The sequence below is a fragment of the Ceratotherium simum genome, chromosome 14, assembly GCF_057802395.1.
Source record: "Ceratotherium simum simum isolate JZ-2026a chromosome 14, ASM5780239v1, whole genome shotgun sequence".
NCBI classification, from domain to species: Eukaryota; Metazoa; Chordata; class Mammalia; order Perissodactyla; family Rhinocerotidae; genus Ceratotherium; species Ceratotherium simum.
Window position 1 is genome coordinate 61,743,642 of NC_141913.1, and position 14,680 is coordinate 61,758,321.

General features: G+C 41.4%; 1 protein-coding gene across 6 annotated transcripts in view; it reads left to right on the forward strand.

Annotated features, from left to right (window-relative positions):
• ZNF236 (zinc finger protein 236) overlaps positions 1-14,680 on the forward strand; it is a 119,103-nt gene that overhangs the window by 101,635 nt on the left and 2,788 nt on the right. For all 6 annotated transcript variants that reach the window (XM_087439350.1, XM_087439345.1, XM_087439349.1 and 3 more), the window contains 4 exons: positions 6,820-6,951; positions 9,252-9,449; positions 11,801-11,930; positions 14,403-14,579. In XM_087439350.1, the coding sequence (XP_087295476.1) occupies positions 6,820-6,951; positions 9,252-9,449; positions 11,801-11,930; positions 14,403-14,579 (637 nt within the window). The remainder of the gene's footprint in view (positions 1-6,819; positions 6,952-9,251; positions 9,450-11,800; positions 11,931-14,402; positions 14,580-14,680) is intronic.

A 14,680-nucleotide genomic window follows, 5' to 3' on the forward strand; every position in this document is an offset into this window, starting at 1 on the left:
GAAACTTTATTAATTTATTCTTTCCTAAATATATATTCTGAACTTTTCTTTCAAAATTAAAGTGTTTTTTTTCTGATTAGAAAAAAAGTAATATGAGGGGCCAGCTCCATGGCGTAGTGGTTAAGTTCGGTGTGCTGTACTTTGGCAGCCCAGGTTCGAGGGTCTGGATCCCAGGCATGGACCTACACCATTTGTCAGCCATGCTGTGGTGGCGACCCACGTACAAAATAGGGAAAGATTGGCACAGAGTTAGCTCAGGGCTAATCTGCCTCAAGTGAAAAAAAAAAAAGTAATATGTTAAATGCAAAAAGGGAAAAGCAAGAAAATTCAGACAATACAGAAAAATATTAAAAAAAAATCCACTACCCAAACAGAAATACTGTTAACATTTTAGTCTATATATCCTTCTAAACCTTTATGTGCATCCATGCAGATAACCTATCTTAAAATTTTTACAGAAATGAATTTGTGTGTGTTATCATGTAGTGTCAACTTTTCCCACTCTTACTGTTACCACCCGAAGGGGAGTTCGTCTGCCCACCTCAAGACATGCCAATAGTCAAGAGGCAAGGTAATAGAAGAGAAAGGACTTTTTATTACAGCTTGCTAGCAAGAGGGAAGATGGCTGACTAATGTCCGAAAAAACCATCTTAAGGGGGCACAAAATCTTACAGCAGTTATCTAGGCTGGTGGGTTATTGGGGAGGGGGTCAGGAATGTTGACCCTCTGGTGTTAGAGACTGGAAATTGCCACACCAGATCTTTCAGTTGTCATTGATGATGGCTATCAGCATAGACTCTCTGTTTGGGGGTCATCACATTCCTAAGGAACTCAAAAGAACAAAGTTATCATCTTATCACAGCTGGGAAATACATGCATAAGCAGGAGTTGTAAAATCTACAGAGCCATTAGATCTCCTGGAGGGTGCATATCCTGCTGGGTTACTTTGTCAGAGGTCATTTAAAGTTACAATAGGGTTTCTTTTCTACAGTATGGCTTCCCTTATGTCAACCTTGTCTTGAGCTGGTATCATTATTATATTGTGAATATCTTCCCCTATCAATGATTTTAGCAGTACAAAAGTTTAATGGCTGTATAGCATTTCGTTTTATGGATGAGTTTATTGAGGGCCATATATTGCATTCAAGGTTTCAATAAATAGAGTAGAAATTTTTATGCCCTTAATCACTTACGTTCTTAGGTGAATTCCTGCAAGTAGATATGCTGGATCAAAGGGTGTACATTTTGCATAATGCATTGAGCTAAGACGCTGAAAAACCTTTCAGAGTTTAATTTAAAAAATAATTATGATTAATTATAATGAGGATTTATTATACTAAAGCTATGTCAGAATTTTGTTGGTTGACCTGTCGGATAGTTCCCGTTTCTGTATACTGTCCCTGACTATAAGAAGAGCAGAGTGTGCAGCAGAATTAGAAAGCTCATTTGTTCTTCTGTCTGCAGCACACGTGCTTGTATTATCCTCATCTCCGCTTTTTAGGCTCACCGTTTAAGAAAAACAGTTAAGGCTGTGGCATCTAGAGCAAGATTGGTTCCAATCCTGTCACAGCCCCGGGTGGGCTACTTTGACTCTGGAGAAGTGACTAACCCCTTCTAAGTTCTAGTTCTTTTCATTTGTAAAATAGTCACATTTCCTCTGCCTCGCTCCAAGGCCAGTGTTTAGCTAGTTTCCATCAGTACAAGCAGAAATGGTTGCAGTTGTGAAATGCTCACACAGTGTTGGAAATAGCCCTTTCAGGGCCCCTCACAGAGGTCTGCCAGCACAGCAGGGCCCTCTCCTGAGGTAATGCGTGGCACATGTCAGGTGAGGGCCTGGCGCTCCCTTGGAAAGAGTGGCTTCCATTCTGGCTGACCAGTGTCAGTGCTAAGTAGCCCTCCATAAGTCTTGCCTTGGGCCCTCCTCTCGTTCCCTCCAGGGACCCTGTGGGAGTGACAGGCTGTGTCTAGGTCCAAGAAGCCAAAGGCTGTTGTGTTGTATTCGACTGCATTCCTTCCCTGAGGCTTAGCAGCATTTTCTGCCACTAAAGGAAGGAAGTGTCTTCCTGAGTTTTGTACAGTGAATAATTGTTTACAACTGTAACATTTACTTGTTCTTATACATTATTCAACACCTGCTTGTCATGACATTATTGTTAACTTTCTAAATATTAAAGATTAGTATTATATTTTGAAACTATAGTTGGGACAAAAGTAGCCATCTTAAGATGTAAATGACAGTGTATTTTTTTTCTAGAGAAGGATGCAGGAAGCTTAATTATTTTATGGTGGATTGCGAAGTTTTGTTATTTTCTATCCATGATTCTAGTCACTGCATCACAGGGCCAAGCTCAGATCACCTGTGATCTGGGGCAGGCACACTGGGTAAGGGAAAGGGAGGCTGGACGAAAGTGTAGGGGAGGAAGAACTATCCCTCTACGCCTCTACCTTCTAGCTTCTGGCTGGTCTAAGAGTTAAATGGACATGAGACAGAATAACAGGAGAAAACCAAATAAATTTAATAACACGTATACATGGGAGAAACCCAGGAAAACTGAGTAACTCGCCAAAACGGCCAGAGCTGCCACCTTAAATACCGTCTTCAGCTAAAGACAAAGGATGATGTGGGGGTGGTGGTTTGGGACTTCACAGGGGAGGGAAGCAGTTCACGTGGAGATGGAAAAGCAAATGTTTGGTAAGCAAATGTGTGCCGTGACTACAGAGACGATGGGACATGGAGAGAACTTGGATCAAAGGGACCTTGCTAGGGTCGTCCCTCTCCAGCACACCTGGCTCATATTATACTATACTTACGTATGGCGATAGTTAAAAGTCATCCACAGCACATGGAAAAGCAGAATCTCCTTAAAGGTGCTCAAAGGAAACAATAATGTAAACATTTAAATTATAAATTTTAAAAAGACATGAAAAGGATATATATTTATTATATATATTACTTTTTGATTTTTGTTTCTTTATAAAGTCCATGAAAGAAAATGGTTCTAAAAACAAAGGTGGTCTTAAATAGTTTACTTAAATAGTTTTGTAAATAGTTTATGTCCAAGGGTCAAAGTTGAGTCCATAATAGCAAAATGTTCAGAAAGAATACACTTTTGTAAGTCCATAATTAATCATAATTTAAAATTTGAAAATAGCCTAACTATAGAAGAATATTATGTGGGATAAATGATCATTCTGATGCAGAGAAAAATTAGTTTATTTAAAAGTATAATCTGTTGAAGTAAAAGTTAAAATACAGTGATATATTTTAATTTTTTAATTAAATCAATTTTTAATTTTTTAATTAAAAAGTACTGCAGGTATATTTGTAGGGAAATTATTAAAAAATTAGTCATAAATATTTCTTTTTCAATTGAAAACTTGAGATGAGTTTTTCTTTGCAAACTTTGGACTGGTAGTGGTCGGGTGGGCACCAGGCTGCTGCTGATTATGTGCCACTGCTTGGCCACTTAATCTGACCATTTTATAAGGAAATGCAAACATGCACTTAAAAAATCTACTCAAGAAAGCTAAGTGATTTTTCAGTTCTTGTTTTGAAAACAAAAAGAAATAATCAACTTATTCTTAGAGGGAATTCTATTTTATATGCGTTCTTGTAGGTTTCTTTTTAAACTCTGTTAGTACAGATAATTGGCCTGGTACAAAACATTTAAAACTTGCTATTTAGATGTGTAAATGTGGTTTTTTGGGTCTTCATAACAAGTTAAAATTTGACTGTGGGGTGAACCGGAAATTGGCAAATCTAATCATTAAAGACTCTTAATGTGAAAAGAGGCCAATTCTAAAGTAGCAGAGATACTTGCAAGTATAATGACTAGAATTGTCTTAGCCCAAGTTGTTTAAAGCTTTCTTAATTCCATGCCCTACTTAGCCTTCATCTTCCTACAAGTTTCTCATGTTGATCCTTACTGGTTCTAAATATCTTGACATTTTCATTGAGGCACAGTGTTTATTTTAGTTTATTAAGAGTTGTATAGGGCAGTGAAATAATGAACTGCTAAGAAAAATATTTCTGGTGAAATTATAGTACATGTGAATAGTAAATTAGGTTGATTTACAGGAACTTGATAGTGAGTCAAATTTGTTATCATACCAAGTCTCATCCATCAATATGGCCAACTGTTGGTCATTTTTTACCAGTATTTCCCAAACTTGGTTGCACATCAGAATTTTGGGGTCTCGCCATCCAAGGTTGATTCAGTAGTTGTGGGTAGGGCTGGCATCTGTGTTATTGTCCACGCCTCTTTCCCATGTGATTCTGATGCAGCTGCCTGGGCTGATTGAACTGTTGAAGTGAAGCCCTGCTACCCTGTGCCAATGCTTGGAAGCTTGCAAAATTCATGTGCACTTGGGGAATAATGAGAATTATTGTAGTTTCCACCTCAATGTAAACCAAATAGAGCAAAGAAATAAATAGACTGCAAGTAATAATACAAAAAATAAAAATAAATGACTTTCAGATGATACCATTTTAGTGGATTCAGGTCACCACTTCCTTGAGTGTAGCTAGTTGTTGAGCATTTATTTTATTAAACACTTGATTTTTGAATCAGAGTGTTTGCATTAAGAATACTTAATATTAGCAATTGAAACACCAATAATAAGCTAGTAAATTACATTGTGTCCTGGCTTCTTTAAGTTAAACCTTTTATTTTGAGATAATTGTAGATTAACAGGCAATTTTAAGAAATAATACAGAGAGATCTTGTGTACCATTTACCCAGTTTCCCCCAGTGGTAGCATCTTGCAAAACTATAGCACAGTATCAACCAGGTGTTGTCATTGACACAGTCAAGACACAGAACACGTCCATCATCCCCACAGGGATCCCTCAGGTTGCCCTTTTATAGCCACGTCCACTCTCCCTTCCCCCTGACAACTGCTAACCTGTTCTTCTATAATTTTGTCATTTCAAAACAAAAGGGAATTGTCATTTCCCCTTGATAAACCTACATAAGCTAAGAGTCTCAAATATCTTAGCTTTTGGTTGAGAATATGTGAATTTATTGAGCCAACATTGGTTCTTATGTGTATCAGAATTTCTGGCTAGCAGTTGTGTTTGTCTTTGATTAATAAAATAAGGTAATGTGAATTTATTAATTTTGATGGACACCATTTTTCAAAGTTGAGTAGTCTGATAAAAGTGGTGGCAGAAGCCAGCAATAGACACCTAACAAAAAGCACAAGTAACTGGTATTTGAAAGTAGCAATATTCAACGAACTTCCCTTTGTAAGGGGGACAGGCACGTGAACCTTTATTAGTATAAATGGGAACTTTTCAATCTTTCCATGTTTGTGTAAAAAAATTTGATATGTGGACATACCTAAAATATCACCATTTACTTTTTTTAAAAGTGCCTATGGGAAGTAAAGAATCTAAAACAATTGAAGAGGCTCTCTTTAGAGTCTGTGATGATGACTTTGTAAGTTTATCTTCTACCCCACATACCCCATATTTTACCACATTACCTCTATTTCCCTGTCTGCCTTAGGTAGTGTCTTTCCTGCAAGAAGTAGACCTAAAATTCTCTGAAGTTTCTTTAAATGCCATCTCAGTCTTGTTTTTCATCTCCCCTCCCCCACCTCAATTCTTTGTCTCCCCTGTTGGAGCTCAGCTTTGTGGCTCTCCCGAAGACATTGAGAAACAGCCCTCACCTTCAGCTGCAGGGTACTGGTGACTCCTTACCCCTTTAATGTTATGCATTGATGTTGATTTTTCAAAGTAATGTTTCAAGTGTTTTGATTATGTGTAAAATATGTGTAGAATCAGCTTTGATTTCAGCAGTTCAAGTTGCATACTAAGTTATTTATATATATTTAGCATTTGCAGTACGTTGTTGGTTCATTTAAGCTAACCTGCCTCTTGGCTCTCGCACCCCCGTCCCACCCCACCACATTCATTCTCTTTTTGTCTCAGATTCACAGTCAGTAAATAAAGGTATGCTGGAATGATAATAAGACCCAAAGTAGTTTGTACAGTATAGCAAAATTGTATGTGTATTGTTAAACAAATAAACATTCTTTATATATATATATATATATATATATATATATATATATAAATTTTTTTACAACTTTATTGAGATATAATTTATTTTTATACCATAAAGTTCACCCATTTATTTAAAGTGTACAATTTAATGGTCTTTAATATATTTACAGAGTTGTGCAACCATCACCATATCCTAATGTCAGGACATTTCACCGGCCCAAAAAGAAACCTTGTACCATTAGCAGTAAGGAGTCACTCCTCATGTGCCCCCAACCCAAGGCCCACCCCACCCCTTACTTTTGTCCCCAGCTCCTGGCAACCTCTCATCTCCATTCTGTCTCTATTGAGTTGCTTATTGTGGATATTTCACATAAATGGAATCATACAACATGTGGTCTTTTGTGACTGGCCTCTTTCACTCAGCATATTGTCTTCTAGGTTCATCCATGTTGGAGCATGTGTCATACTTATTCCTTTTTATCACCAAATAATATTCCATTGTATAGATATACCACATTTTGTTTATCTATTCATCAGTTAAGGGATATTTGGGTTGTTGCCCCTGTTTGGCTATTGTGAATTGTGCTGCTGTGAACATTCATGTACAAGGTTTCAAGTGGATGTAGGTTTTCATTTCTCTTGTGTAGGTGCCTACGAGTGGAATTGCTGAGTCACGTGGTGATTCTGTGGTTAACTTTTTGAGTACCTGCCAACTTGTTTTCCAAAGTGACTGCACCATAAAAGATCTTTTAAATGATTACTGGATGTGATAACGTTATAACTTCTAACACAGTGGTCATCTTTGCCAGGGCCAGCAGTTCCCTGCCTTACTCACGGACCCCTCCCTCTCGGGCCCAGCAGGAGCAGGCTCTCCACAGGTCATCCTGGTGAGCCACACCCCACAGCCCTCCTCTGCTGCTTGTGAGGAAATCACCTACCAGGTGCAGTATGCACTTCTACTCACAGTTGTTTCTAGTTTTCTAAAAAGCATAGATTCAGAAGGGACGGGATGGAGGGTTGTGGGGAGTGCTGTGTGGCTCGGGTGGTTGGGGCCAGCTTCTGAGGGGATGTGTCTCCAGCCGAGTCCTGAGTGAAGAGTGTGCTGAGCTGGGGAGGCTCCAGGGGACAGCGTGTGTTGAACGACTGATACTAGACCTCATTCATTCCGGGATTTGGTGTTTAGTGGGGTGGGGTTTTAGCACCACAAAATGAGATGTAGCAAGTAATAATTTGTAAATCTAGTTTTAAATTTATTAATATCTTCCTGTATTTGCCTACTGATCAGACTTCACATGGCCGTTTACTTGCATTTAGTTCTTTTTGTAGGTTTTCTTGTATTACCTTTGCTGATTCTTTTAAGTCTTATTGTACCTTTTTTGGACACATACCTGTGTGTGTGCATGACCTATTTGTCATTTGACTAGTCTCTTTTCTTAAAATGCATGTTTTGGGGGGCCAAAACATTTAGCAAATGATAGTTCTAAATACAGAAGAGTCTAAAAACTCTTTCTTTAAAACTTTTCAGAGTTAGAAGTACAGTTAATACATAATCTTTGAATTTAAGAAGCATTAAATTTTGTGCTTAAGCAGTTTTAGCAAATGAGTTTCAAGATAATTATTCATTGGTCTTTCAGTGGGACAAGGACTATTTTCATAAAGAAATGGGACATACCCAGCACTGGGGATTTCCCCCAATGTGGCCTGAGTAACTAGAGCTTATCTAGCTGAGTTTCAGTTTGTGTAACTTGAGCACATTTGTCTTGGGGGTCCCCAAGACCACGCTCAAGGTCAGTGATGCACGAGAAGGACTCACAGGACTCAGAAATCTGTTCTACTCGTGGTTACAGTGAAGGGACGCAGACACTGAACACTCGCTTCTCATGAATGAAATATTTGATTCAGAAACAGTTCTCATATTTTAGTTACTCTAGCTACTGATAAATATTTGTAAGAGTCAATGGATAATAATAGACAGCACCACTAACTCCAGGGTTTTGTTTTAGTTAGTGTACTTCGCTGTGTATCATTTATTTTAATCATGTGGTTTTTTATCTGCAGTACAGAACAGCCTTGAATATCATTTATCCCAGTGGTTTTCAAACTTCTTTTCACTCACAAGAAATATATTTTATGCAATGACCTGAAAACACAATTTCAAAAACATGTGTGTTTTTGTTGTTTCTTTTCTTTACACACACAGACACTCATGTGTGGACACATGCACACCTGACATAGGTGTCACAAAATAATACCTACCCTTATGGCGTGTGACATATTTGCATTTCGTTTGCTCTTCTGATCTTTTCTATTTTATTCTTTTTTTATTCCACTTTTTAAATTTAAAGTACAGATTAATAATATTAGAGCACCTTGTAGAAATATTTTGTTGTTGTTAAGTATTTTTCTTTAAACTTCATCCATTTCTGTATATTCTAGTATTATGAAAAAGTATTTGATAAACTAGAAATAATAAAAATGTTGACAAATACCATCAATTTTCTTTATAATTGTTTATAATTTTCTTTCACTGAGTCATCACATACAAATTTTCATCTGCAAAACTGAACTCTGTTGTTTCTAAGAGCTGAGTGATAAACTCCTCCTGCTTTATTTCTTTCTTTTTAGGATGTTGGTGGCATCCCATTAAAATGATTTGAAAACCTACTAATTGGTTGTGATCCAAAGTTTGGAAAAACGCTTTAATCCCATCAAAAGCTAAAAACACCTTTTGCTACTAAACTAAGTATTTATAATGCAGTTTGCTGAGGAAGATCTTCAACCAAAGCAGTAGCATTTTTTTAGCAATATCTTTACTACTTGGCTAAGCTAAAACCACTACCACTAGTAGCATTTACTGAATGCTTGTTATGTGCCAGGTTCTGTTCTCAGCACCTTCCTTATATTATTACCTCATTTTACTGTCACCGACCCCTGATAGGGAGGTACTGTTCTTAGTTATCATTTCTCAGGGCCAAGACAGGAATGTTGGAGCTGGATTTGCAGCCAGGTGGTTGCACACATGTAACACTGTTCTCTTCTCTAACCCCTGCGCAGTCAGCGCACTTCAAGCATTCCAAAGTGGGGGATGGCAGGGGGGTGCGGCGCTGGTCTAATGCAATGCTGAGGGTCCCCAGTGGGCTGGGTATCCCTGTATTAGTGTGTATCTTGTATTATTTTGCCGTCTGTCAGTTTGAAAACTGCACCAATCCAGTAACGTCGCGGGATTTCTGACCCGCTCCAGGTAACTGACGTCTCTGCCAACCTGGCCCGGGGCGGCCAGCCCGAGAAGGAGGGCCGGCTGCACCAGTGCTTGGAGTGTGGCCGCACCTGCGCATCGGCCGCGATGCTGCTGCATCACAGCAAGGAGGTGCATGGCAGGGAGCGCATCCACGTCTGCCCCGTGTGCAGGAAGGCCTTTAAGCGCGCCACTCACCTCAAGGTACGCTCTGCGGTGCGGCTCTCATCCCGCCGGTGCTGCTGCTACTCACTTAAGATTAGAGGTGCTCAGCAGATTGTACGAGTCAGTGAATGTCGTGGATCTTGCTAGTGAAAAGACCTGAGTAACAAATTTTCCCACTTTTTTGAGGAAAAGGTCAATGGAGGTAAATGTATTTACCAGGTTGTTTTAGGTTTAATAGATCTGTTGGCTGTACAGTTTTAACAGATTGCATATTCACGTGTAATTCAAGATCAGTGTCTAATGCAAATGAAAATAACATTGCAATACCATTTCTTACCTTATCAGAGTGGCAAATATTTAAAAAATCTCTCAGCACCTATTGGCGGGGCCGTGGGGAAACAAGAACTCCCGTAATTGCTGGTGAGACTGAAAGTTGGTATGACTTCCTGTAGGGGAATGAGGCGGTACCCAACCAAACTGTATCTGCACCCACCTTGGGAATCAGCACAAAATATATATGCCCAAGATTATCCATTGTAGCATCGTCTGTAACTGCAAATAATTGGAAGCCACCTGAGTGCCCACACGTGGGAGAGTGGTTGGGTAAGCTATGGAATGTCCACACAGTAGAGAAAAGTGTGAGGAAGAGCTCTCTAAAGTGATTTCCAGGACCGTCCGTCAGGTGAGGTGCCCAGGTGGGGATGTGTGACTGGGTCCTGTGGCTTTTAGGCCAGTGCTCCTCCACCACCACTTCTTAGTTACCAAAAGCATCATAGTGCGGTAACTAATTAATACATAATGGATCCCAGACTTCCTTTTGCAAGGCCTTTAAATGAGTCATTCAGTTAGTAAACCTAGATTTCTGTTCTCCAGACGTACAAGTAGCTAGTGCTTCTCACCTCTTTTTCTACTGTGTTTTCTGAGTTGAGGAACCCCAATATTAATATATTTTGAAAAGAAGACTCTATGTTCAGTTTTAAAACACCGAGTATAAATGAACTCTTCAAAGGGCTGCAACAGTGGGATTGGTGTGTGCTACTTACGACCGAGGAATTCCTACCCTATCTGACCTCTGTTTGAATTTGACTCCACCACTTAGAATGTCTGTGATATTGGTCAGGTCACGTACCATCCACAGCTTCGGTTTCCTCATTTGTAAAATAAGGATATTAATAATTACATTTTATGGTTATTTTGAGGACTGTATAAGTGCTTAGCACAATGCTTAGCTCATAGTAGCGAGTACAGAAATTATAGCCACAGTAATATTGTCTAAAAGAATAAATCCTTTTAAAGAGGCAACAGAATAAAAATGGTTAAAAAAAACTTCTTAAGATGTTTTAAATAATATATATTGCTATATATAAGGCATAACTTTTCCATAAACATTCTGAAACGATGTTATACAATTTGAAAGACTAAATGTGGCTTTTTTAATACGTATAAGTTACTTTCTCTGGATGATCTTCAAAAATTGGAGATTTTAAAAAACCTACATTGTGTCAGAAAATAAGGAAGTGCCCATCACGCGCACACACGCACACACACACGTGCACAATAATGGGAACATGTCAAAGGGACACGGGAGCCAACGGAAAGAGCTCCTGGTGGCCAGAGCTGAAACAATTGGAGCAAGAACAAAAGTAAAGTAATATTGGATTATAACCCACAGTACAAAATAAATATCTGTGAGTCCTTACTGCTATGAATATGATTGATTGAGTAGATGAATAGATGAGGAAGAAGAGACAAACCTCCCGTGCAGAAGAATTCCAAATAATTGATGTAGACGCTCCACTCTCAGGAGGATGCCTCCCCGCTCCTGAGGCGTGAGCTGCGTAGTCACTTCCTTCTTCCCTCCAGAGTGTACACGATGGGAGGGGTTGATAAACAGACTAACTGCAGTGGAGAAACCTGACAGCATTACTTCAGCCAGGTAGTCGAGGTCAATGTCGGCAGTCATGAAGCATGTTGTGTATATCATTGATGTCCTGGGATGGAAATGGGACTCTCCCTCCCCAAACCCATAACCCTGGTCTAATCACGGGGAAAACATCAGGCAAACCTCAGTTGAGAGACATCCTACAAAATACCTGACCAGTCCTCCTAAAAACTGTCCTGGCCCTCCACAACAAGGGAGGTCTGAGAAGCTGCAAAGGCACACAGCTGGTAGACGAGGGACTTGGAGTGGATCCTGGGTCCACCACACACCACCAGCCTCTGATGTGACCTGTGAGAATCGGGAGAATGCTGAGCAGAGATGGCCAATTGTTATCCTTGCCACTGACCTGAATTTCTGTGATTGGTTGTTTTTCCTTTACTGTTTTAAGTCTGTAAGGTTCTGCCGTGATCTTAAATATCTCTTCATTTCTGTGTCTTGCCTTTGCTAGGAGCATATGCAGACACATCAAGCCGGTCCTTCTTTAAGCTCTCAGAAGCCGAGAGTGTTTAAATGTGACACTTGTGAAAAGGCATTTGCCAAACCCAGCCAGCTGGAGCGACACAGCCGCATCCACACAGGTAACGACACACAGCATGGTGCTGGTTTAGGGGCAAACAGCAAGTAAATGTTCATTTACGATATAATGCATTATTTATAAAGCAAAGTCCACATATTCAGTTTTCTCCTAATTTTTGATCAATTTATCACGCTAACTTTTTCAAGGAAAAGTTTTTGCTGTTTACACTGTGACCATAGAAAATAGAAGCCATCAGGCAAGAACTCCCTTGCCGTCCTGGAACCTGGACTGCATTGGCACCCTGCCCACCCCCCGTCCTCCAGGTCCCGTCTCCTCGTGCCTTGGAGGACTTCATTCCTTGTCTTTCTCTTATATCTTCAAACTTTTCTTTACTGGCTTTTCCTGTCACCACCTAAATCTACTCAAGTCTTGTGTCTTAGAGAAAAAAACAACAAAACAAAGAAAGAGACTCCCGTCTCTCTCTGCCTCTTGTGATGACCCACCTCAACCCTCTGTCCCACCCCACTGACACTCTTGCCAAGGTCTTACTGGCCTCTGCTGCTCACACACAAACTGGACATCATCCCTGACTCACTTCTGCACCGTCAGCCCATCTCCAGTCCCCAGTTCTGTGGATCCTGCAGGCTGCCTCTCCCTCAGAGCCTCCCTTTGCTCTCTGTTGCCATGGCCCTACTCTGCTTTGGCTGACAGTGTCCTCAGGACTACGGAATCGGCCTCCCACCTGGTCTGGTCTCCCCGCCGCTCCTCCAGCCCTGTGTTCACACAGCAGCCAGATTGAAACCCTAAGAGGCAAATATGCAGTCTCGTTTCCCTTCTGAGCACCTCACAGTGGAACCCTGCGACCTGTGAAGCCTTCATAATCCACATCCTTGTCCCTCCAGCACCCCGGCCGTGGGAAGTCTCAGGTTCTTGAATTCACCTTGCTGTCTGGTGCCCCGACACTTGCGAAGAGTGTTCTCTCTGGCTGGTTATTGTCTTCCCGGCCCTTCTCCCCCTTTGCCTGCCCATCTCTGACTGACCCTCAGGTGTCAGTGTGGTCACCCCTTCCCAAGAGGCCGCTGTACCTAGTGGTGCCCCAAGCCACACTCTGCATCGAGGTCCTTACCTGGCCCACGGGTTCGTGCCTTCTCAGTGATGTCCTTGTTTATCAGCACAGATTCCGGCGCCAACCAGGTGTTCAGCAAATAGCTTTTGCTTAAGAGAAAGAAACTACTAGTTGCCTTTTACAATAAAATAGATGCATCTGAAGGGTTTGGAGAGACCCACTTAACACATGTGTCTGTGTACTTGCTGGCTGGGGACTGCATCGTGGGCGCTCCATCTTCAAACCGCTTCAAAAAGCGCAAAGGCGCTTTTCCGGCTTCTTATCTCTCCAACTTCCCCATCTGCCTCCAGCCAGAGAACCCTCTGCTTTTAATGGGCGCATGTGATTAGAGTGGACCTGCCAGGATAACCGCCTTTTTGACTCACCCAGAATCATCTAACTAGTGACCTTAATTACCTCTGTGACAGTCCTCTTTTTCCATGTAGCAGAACATAATAGCAGGGGTGACATCCTCATATTCACAGTCCCAGGGATTAGGGCAGGAAATCTTGGGGGCCGTTTTTAGGACTCTGCCTCCCACAGGTGAGCTGTGGTGAGACCTCCTTTGTGGAGGCCACTGGACAGAAGGAGGAACAGACTTAGGCGTGGCATAGGTCTGGGAGGATGAAGAGCAGCCTTGCGGGGCCTCGTGCTGACACATGATCCAGGAGGGCCTCGTGGGAAAGGGACCAGATGCCTGACCAGGAGGCAGCCAAGCAGAGTGCATGGGCAAGAACCTTCTAGGCCAAGGGGAAAGGTTTGTGCCAGCCCTGGCACAGGAAAGGACTCAGCCCCTGGGAGCTTGGAAGTGGGTGAGTGTGCGGGGATGAGTGAGTGGCAGCAGGGGACACAGGACTGCCAGGCCCAGGGCGGGTGACGCAGAGGAGGGTGCTGAGTAGGGACGGCGCCAGATCCTGGAGGAGTGTTCATCTAGGCGGCTCCCAGCAGAAGTCAGACTTGGCAGCTTTTCCTTCCCTTTCTCGGTGTCTGTGTGAAAAGCTATTGAAGCTGTAAATACAGCTATTAAAAGCTGTATTGAAAGCTATTAAATAACATTGTAAAAAATATAGTATAAAATCATGCTTTTAATTAAATGGATTTGATATCCTTGTGTCCTTAATGTCTTTTTTGCTTTACTGCCCACGAGGTATTAGAAACATTTTGTTTAAACCATATGTGCTCTACTTTTATTTCTAGATGTTTCCAGGGCTTTTAATAGCTTTTGATTAAATAGTTTTATTTTGTGCCTCACCATGGAGTTGATTTGCTGGAATCCTGTGAATTAGCAATCTGAGTGATGTGGCAGAAAGAACATCATTATGATCTTTTTAGAACTTGCATAGCTTCTTCAGAATTATTTTTGTCTATACATGCTTGTCAAATGAGGTCTCCTAAGAGACACTGAGGTGTGACTGTCCTTTCCCTCAGGGGAGCGGCCGTTCCGTTGCAGTCTCTGTGAGAAGGCCTTCAATCAGAAGAGTGCTCTACAGGTGCACATGAAGAAGCACACCGGGGAGAGGCCCTACAAGTGCGACTACTGTGTCATGGGCTTCACCCAGAAGAGCAACATGAAGCTCCACATGAAGAGGGCCCATAGCTACACTGGTAAGGGACGCGCTGTCTGCCTGAGAAGCCGTGTTTGTAAGTGACCTGTGACAGACAGAGCTCTCTGTAGTGAGTGGTCAGTGCCCGGTGTCCCCGAGGGG